Raw genomic sequence first — 8,012 nt, forward strand, 5'->3', positions numbered from 1 at the left:
AATATCCCTTTGGGGTGGCTCGGGGAACCCGGAGCTCGTGCCATGGTGAGCTCCTCCTTTGGCGCGCTTTCGCGTAGTGAACTGATTCGGTGGCCCGGGATTTGGGCCACAATGCTGAGCTGTCGTCTATGCTGAGCCAATGTCCACGCGTCACATCCTCGTAGGTTGGGTCAAATCATCCTCCATCATACACCAACCCTGAGTATTGAGAACATCTCCCCCTGCATAATACAATGTATAAAAGTGAGATGTTCTCCATGTGTGGTTGTGATGTTATATGGATTGAAGTGGGCAGAGTTTGTGTGGGCATGGAGATCTAGACTCTTAAAAATATTACCTAGAAATCATTTAATAGCGATGGAAAAAAAAAGGATTTTCGTCTACCGTCTCTCACTGATTCTGGGCATAAACCTCTATCTCAGATCCCATTAACATCAGCATATAACTCCCTTCCCGTTGCCTCTTTACCATTCCCTTGAGTCGGATCCTACTGTTTTAGGATCCAAACTCACCACCTTGGATGGGACGGCCACCAATGCCTCGGAAACCAAAATCACTGATCGAAACAAGGTGTGACAAGTTGAAGGAACCTTGTTCCTTACCCATGAATTGAGGTAGAGTAGATAGCCGTTAGTTAAAATTCCAATTGTTGCAACACTAGCCAGGATCGGTTCACCAATGGAAGCTCGATATCCTCAACCACAATTCGTAGTAGATATCTGATGCATCGCAATAAGAGTTCTAAGGTTTTGGGGAAGTCATGAATGGCCCTATTCCATACCAGAAGGAGAAGAGAATCGAGGATTTACTAGGTAAGATTTTTCAAGTATGTAGAGATGAAGCCACTAGTTGCATCACCAATTTCTTTGAAAACTGCCGAACACCAAACTAAGAGAGGAACACTGAAAACTCTGATCCACCATTTACCGAAACCACTACATACTCTATTTTCCTAGAAGCCTTCTTGGGTCCAAGGTCACAAAGAAAAACACATACTCTTAAGAAAGTGCTTTTGGGAGTGCAACACTCCACAGGCTTATTCTTCTGAAGAAAATTCATTTTTCTTCTAGATGACAGGTTGCCGACAGAAGTTCTTCTTCTAGAACCATTTAATAGTCAAAGAACTTCTCAACCCGACAAACCCAGCTAGTAGGGGATTGATCATCTCTTGCAGCGAACCTAGAAAAATCCAACTTGGCTATTTTGGGTGTGGATCCACATAGATTTTGTAGACCTTGAGTGTTCAAACCAGTACAATGGTGCCCAGAACCTTCCCCTTACCCTCGAACCAAACTGGAAAAAAACTTATCTAGTCTGCTACTTAAGGCAACAAACATTGCTTCTAGCTATTGTTGAAGTTGAGTTATTGTTGTAGTCAAGCCTTGTTGTTTGGTAGCTAGGCTTTGTAGCTCTACTTCAATCTGCTCAATGCATGACTAATCATCACCTACATCCTACTCTGATACTACTTTGGTTCTAGCAGGAGTTTTGTGAGACTAGTCATTGATTTTTGGAGGCATGATGAAGGTGAAAGATCATGTATGGAAGAGATTGACTCGAAAAGTAAGAGATAAACAAGAACTCCAAGAAAGCTTATGGGAAGAAACTTTTTTGGCTATGTTTGGTTTGAAGGAAAAGGTAGAGAAAGGAAGGGAAATTTAGGGAAACCTTTATAAACCTATTTTCTCCTTCAAACCAAACACAGCCTTTGGGTTTCAATTCTCATTCCCTTCATACATGTATGGCTCTTGTAAGTAGGAGGTAGTTAGGCTAGGTGGGGATGGTCTCCTTGAAGGACAAAGGAAGATTGGGAGCAGAAATCATCCAAAAGGCTAGGGTAAGGGGAGTGATGAGACGACTAAACAGGGAATCCAATGATGGGGTTCATCAATGGTTGAATGAATGAATTTTGTTATGAGGGTCTTTATTTATAGGTAGGGATCCCGAGGTCCTAAAAGGAAGGAGCCGAAAGTGCTCGTTTTCTATCCGTTGTCGGTCATTAAGGAGCATTACTAGGTTTTGACACGTATTCTTATGAGATCTCTCAAGGGTTGACTTTAATTTCACCCAAGGATTCTCATAATCCACGTGTGCTATTGCCTTTCGAACCTTACTTAATGGACGTGGTGCTAGTGATGTCATTGCTTGGTAAGTGGCCTTTTACTAAACCTACATGGCACCTTATTACTATGCTGCTTAAAATTACACCTACAGTTAATGTTTAAGCTCGATTCTTAACGAACCTGGATTCCTTGGTGGTCCAAAATTTATCATAAGACCACGCTCTTCTGAAGTTCATCATCGGAAAGGTCTATCCTAGAGCCACGCACGTTCAAGGTTCATTGCAATTGTATGGCGAACCTTTTGTTTATCGCAAACCTGCGGTGTACATTAATTTCACCGTAGGGGAAAGATGAGCTATGAAACGATCACAAACGTCCATATGGTATCAATTTAGTGTTCTTTGTTCTCTAAAGGACTGAGCAAGCACCATGTACCTACAACTCCTGTTTATAATAATGAACTAAAGAGAGTCTCACACGATTCTTATTCTCCTAGTAAAAGAAAATTTTCAACTTCTCAACTAACATGCAATTTAAATGCTAATTAAGGAGATGTTTGGCATCAATGTTGATTCTTCTTTACTGATTTTTCAAAATTTGGTGATTTTTTTTATTTGGTGTCATTTCTACCATGAAAAATCAGCTTTGAATCTGTTTGAATTAGAGTTGTTATTCAATGCCATGTCATCCTCAAAAAATCGGAATTAGATAAAAATTAGAAAATCACCAAAAAAAGGTGATCCTGAAAAGGGCTGATTTCAAGAATCAAATTTTGGTCATTTTCTTGAAAATCACCAAATCGACCAACCAAACAAAACTTTCAACGCCAATTCCTCTAACACTGATGTGGCTCCAACATGGTAGTGATTTTCAAGAAATCATCATCGATGCCACACATCACCTAAGATACAATTGTTAATGCTAATGCTACACCCTAATTCTTGATGACATGGCACTACTACTAGCATTGTCCATGTCCATGCATGTGCACTTAAGAAATACGACCATGGTTTGATTTAATGAAATCTTTATTTACTAGAAAAGAAAATCACAAGGATCCCTATCTGATCTTCTATACTACTATTGATTCCAAGTGCAATGCACATGTCATTGTGCTTCTTGTATTTGTGTATTAGATACAAATGACTTTCACAAGTAAGGATTAAAGTATTGGTGTCGGGTATCATACCGAATAAATTGGATACAAATACACTTTAGAAGAGCATGGATACAAATGAAAAATATGGAAACGTTCAAGTACGTTAAGGGAATGCAAACAAATTCCATAAGTGTATTAATAACATTTAATGTCAAAATAACTATAAATAATGTATAAATACATAAGAATTGTATATTAAAATGGTATATATGAATAGATATGTTATAATTAATATAGCAGGATGCGTAGATATTATACAATTTTATTAATAATGCATCAATCAAGAGTCCAAGGCACATATTATTATTTTATTATCTATTAAAGTGCAAGGCATAAAACATATGCAACTATTATATTGAATTATGATATCATCTTTTTCTATTTTTAATTTTTATCATTAACAAAAAATTCAATGTAAAAATTAATTCTCAAATGTTTGGTAAACAATATTTTTATTTTTATAAAAAATAAATATTTTATTATAAAATATAAATTAGAATATCAATTAATAATTTATAAGAAAATTATAATCTTAACTTAAAGTATATCAAATCGATAAAAATTTTGAAGATGCATATCATATAAAAATTCATAAATTTTAATGACTAAACTAATTATTCCATTATTAGTATTTTATTTTTATAGATTTTATAAATTAAAAAAATATTATTTTCTTCATAGATTTGACATATATTATATTTTAAAATATCTTGTAAACAGTATTTTTCTTTTTGTAAATAATAAATACATTGATATTTAGTGCAAATTAAAATATTAATTAATAGTTTATAAACATTTTAAGATATATATATATATATATATATATATATAATATATATATCATGTATTTATAAATTTTAAGTATTAAAATAATTATTCTATTATGAATATTCATATTTGTATAAATATTTGAAATTAAAATTCATTTTTTATATATATATATATGGGTTTTCTAAATTATTTATTTCGTTGTTTTATAAAATACTAATTTTTAATATTATTCCTTTTATTTGTAGTTAGAGTTGTTGAAAATAAATGTATGTTGCTTTTTTTATTGCATGTTGACACAACATGATTTAGTTGATATTATAGTTGTTTCTTGTTCTAAAAATAAAGTCATACATGCAAAAAAAACTTCTCAAAAAAATTAGTATATTGCCAGTGAATGACATTTTTAGTCATCAGATTGGTATAGCTGCCTACCAAAAAGAGAGAGAGAGAAAAAAAAAAAAAAAAAAAAGGAAAACGCCCATCACAAGAAACAACATTTCTTGCAGTGAAGTTTACACCTGTCAAGCCTTTACCATTTGATTAATCGTTTGATGCTACCATAAGATCAGAATTCCAATCTCCAAGAATTCATAGGAGTGATAGGTTTGCATATGGCCACATGCAACAAGTAGAGCTTTTAATTTACAATAGAGATGACAATGTTGATCAATGTTTTACAAGCATGGAATAACGAATCCTTGTGTAAACCTGTATGGAGTATGGTATCTCTTCATGGCAAGCTAGCCAAGAAGGTATTCTGATGCATGGAGGTTATTTTATTAGTGTTTAATGTTCACCCTTGCTTGAAGTGAAGCTTTTCAATGGGTTGGGTCTGGGTCAGAAAAAGGATAGATCCAGTTCTAAGTCGATAAGAAAACTGACAGATCAGGTCCCAACCTAGACCCCTGTAAGTTTGTAACAAGGAACCCAGAACCGACCATATTATTGGTTCTTCGCTCTGATTCAATATATAAGACAATTTTTGGGGAGAGAGTGAAAGAATAGTTCTGTCTCCTTAGAAGTTAGAACCTAATTATAATTAACAGATCCTGTTCATTAAGTATATAATTAACAGATCGTCTGATTCAATATGACCTGTGTGAACCGGGATACATTAAAACCTACTTATAATTAACTGATAATTAAGTCTCTAGCCTTTTAATTTGGCAATAAACTTGCTAATTATCATTCTTTCTTTTTTCAACATATCTTAATCATGTCGGAACAGGTAAAACCAACCTTACCTCTATCATAATTTGGACCCAAAGTACAAGCATTGACTCTATGTAATAACGGTGCATGGATCGGTTTGGGCAATTCGGCCCATCTCCTCAACCCAGGCCATTGACAGGCCCACTTAATTGCAATTGGTAGGCAGGCAGTAGGGCTGTCAACGGACTCTAAAATTCTAATGCTATTATTCAGATATGAATGTTAAAACCTATTCATTTCATCTAGGAGGCCTTTGACAAGTCTTTTCACATGGTTTTTTGGGCTTTTTAAAGTTTGAAAAACTAAAATTTGTCATTCTCTAACAATATAACAATGAAAGACAGAATGCCAAAAAGACCCGGCTATGCACTAAGATGTTCATAGAATCCCCAAAAGGGCAAAATATTTGGAAGAGTAAAATGAAGCCTTTGTCTTTCTGCATCTAAAATCTTTAATTTAATAATTTTGTAGGTTATGGTAGACCATACTTATCAAACAGTCTTGTAGATCATGGTAGACTATAGGGCCCGTATGGCATGTCTTTCCATGTGTTCTTTCGGCTGTTTACAAGTCAGAAGACCGATTTTTTGTCTATTTCCTTTTGGTGCGATGAAGATCTAACCGTCAAAAGATGAAACGTCAAAAAAACACGAAAAGAGTATTTTGGGCTAAATCTGGGAAGCTCCAAACGAAGCTTCTGGTGTCTTTCACGTTTTATTCTCGTGTGGAAAGACACACAGAAAGATGCACATCTTCCAAATAGATCTTCATGCGAAAGCTCAATGCATCTTTTGTCAGATCTACCAGATCTTCCCAAAAAGACATGCCAAACGGGCCCTAAAATACTTATCAAATGATCTAGATCTTTAAAAAGTAGACCCTAAAAGCTCATTACATCTTTTGGCCATCATCTTAGCTATTGAATGATTTTTGTAAAAGACCAAAAAAAAAAACTTATCAAACAGCACCTAATAATTGGATTGGATGCAGATTTAATTCCTTATGTTTGCATTAATCAGATCAGATTCAGATGTAACAGAAACAATTCTTCTTCCCATGCAAAACATTAATGGGAGATGGGATAGAAAATTTCTTTCTTTTAATTATATATAAGCTATGTCAGAAGCAATTTGAAACAAACCAGACAATCGGACCAACGTTGAGCCATAAAGAAGTTATGCAGAATAAAGCTGGATGGATGGTCCAAAATTATGCCGCTATCTGTTATCTTGATGTTCCAAATACCAAACTTGCACCAAGTTCAACTCACTTTATTCTCTCTGGATGATGGATTTTTTCATTCCTCTGTTTTCAGTTTCACTGGAAGAATATAGTATATGTAGTAGTTCCAATAATTCTATCAACTTGCCTTCACAGAATCTTATTTCTCCATCAGATGTTACAATATATATATACAGTATATTAATATAAAGACATTATAATTACATAAATTTCTTTTCTTTATTCACCATAAATGTTATTGACGCCCCTCCTAGCATATATGCATAACCATGCATTGCATGGCAAGAAGCCATTAAACACTGAAAATAAATACATTAACTCATCTACTCATGGTAGAAATTAAATAATACAGTAACGTAACTAGCTGAAGAAGATCGATCAAGGGCATTTGGGCTTGTTTCCGTGGGTTCTGAGGCTGGCATAACAAGGGCAAGCATTCTTATTCCCGTAAGTTCCCGGCGGTACACAATTGCACCTCATGCAGCAGGTGCCGCATGCTCGAGTGCAAATCTTCTGTCTTGATGCTTTCCTGCATCTCCTCGAACATGCAAAGTGACAATCTGTATCACCAGAATTGAAACAAAATAATACATAACTACTCTGAAATGCCTGTGAAATATATTGTTATTCTCTTCTACATGAATCAAATGAGCTTACTGATCTTGGGGTGGTGATAATTTTTGTTGAGAACAGCTATGTGATCACCTCCCTCGTTCATCTGAACTCAATTTAGGGGTTCATCATTCCTGTTATATTTCATCAATTTCGTAACAAAAAGAAAGAAAAGGAATAAAACTAACTCACATTAGTCTCAGAATTGACAGCATTATCTATTGATGCTTCTGCAAAAGCCTGCAATAATGTACATTGGTACCCAAACCAAAGTTCATTAGTCAAGGAATTGCTTCTAACATGATTGATATATAAGGGGAGTTTGCATTGAAATAAACCTGTAGGAGGAGAAGGAAGACTATGAATAAAGATGAAAAAATCTTCATTGGCATAGCTGAAGGAGGATGATAAGATGAATTGAAGAAAGGAGAGATTTTGTGACTGAATTTAGAGAAGGTGAGAGAAGTGGGTGTCTTGATATATAGCCTTTGATCTCTTCTTCTAGATGTTTTGAGATTGGCATGTGAAGATAGCTTGTCACTAGGCTTTATGGTAAGTGTGACGTGCATGAATAGTGAATACCAAACTACTTTTAGTTTTGTTGCTTTTGCTCCTGTGAAGAAATTAGAAATGTGGTGGGAGAGATGCTGCTTATTCTTTGCTTAGAGCCTTGGGCAATGGCCTATTGGATGGACTGGTGGAGAGACGTTCCAAAATTAATAAATGAATTGCAACCCGACAAACGAGGATTTATGGGTTTGTGCCATTTTTCACAGTTTTCGGGTTAGCAGCGGAGTTCACGTGGTGTACTGGACCAATCAGTATCCTGATAACAAAGGCAAGTGTTAAAACCCATGGGATATAGAATGACGTGGTGTTGTCTGATTGGCCCAGTACCGATGTCAAATAGGTCAGGTTTGATTAGGTTCACCTCAACCAGAACGCATTGCATA

The 8,012-nt window shown here is 35.3% G+C and overlaps 1 protein-coding gene across 1 annotated transcript; it reads right to left on the reverse strand.

Annotated features, from left to right (window-relative positions):
• Positions 1-6,560: 6,560 nt before the first annotated feature.
• Positions 6,561-7,577, reverse strand: LOC148852504 (cypmaclein-like). Its single transcript, XM_088947824.1, has 4 exons — positions 7,398-7,577; positions 7,252-7,299; positions 7,105-7,165; positions 6,561-7,007 (listed from the first exon to the last, which is right to left on the reverse strand). The coding sequence occupies exons 1-4, from the start codon at positions 7,449-7,451 to the stop codon at positions 6,826-6,828; spliced, it is 345 nt and encodes a 114-aa protein (XP_088803950.1). The 5' UTR covers positions 7,452-7,577; the 3' UTR covers positions 6,561-6,825.
• Between the last annotated feature and the right edge of the window lie 435 nt (positions 7,578-8,012).

This window comes from Nelumbo lutea, chromosome 5, assembly GCF_056320005.1.
Source record: "Nelumbo lutea isolate HS-2025 chromosome 5, American lotus-T2T, whole genome shotgun sequence".
Lineage (NCBI taxonomy): Eukaryota > Viridiplantae > Streptophyta > Magnoliopsida > Proteales > Nelumbonaceae > Nelumbo > Nelumbo lutea.

Excerpts from the sequence above, each read along its gene's own strand:
- LOC148852504 (XM_088947824.1), bottom strand. The coding sequence starts at position 7,451 with ATGCCAATGAAGATTTTTTCATCTTTATTCATAGTCTTCCTTCTCCTC. Across the intron at positions 7,166-7,251 it reads CTGTCAATTCTGAGACTAAT|ATGAACGAGGGAGGTGATCA; the intron begins GTGAGTTAGTTT and ends AATTGAGTTCAG. Across the intron at positions 7,008-7,104 it reads TTATCACCACCCCAAGATCA|ATTGTCACTTTGCATGTTCG; the intron begins GTAAGCTCATTT and ends CTGGTGATACAG.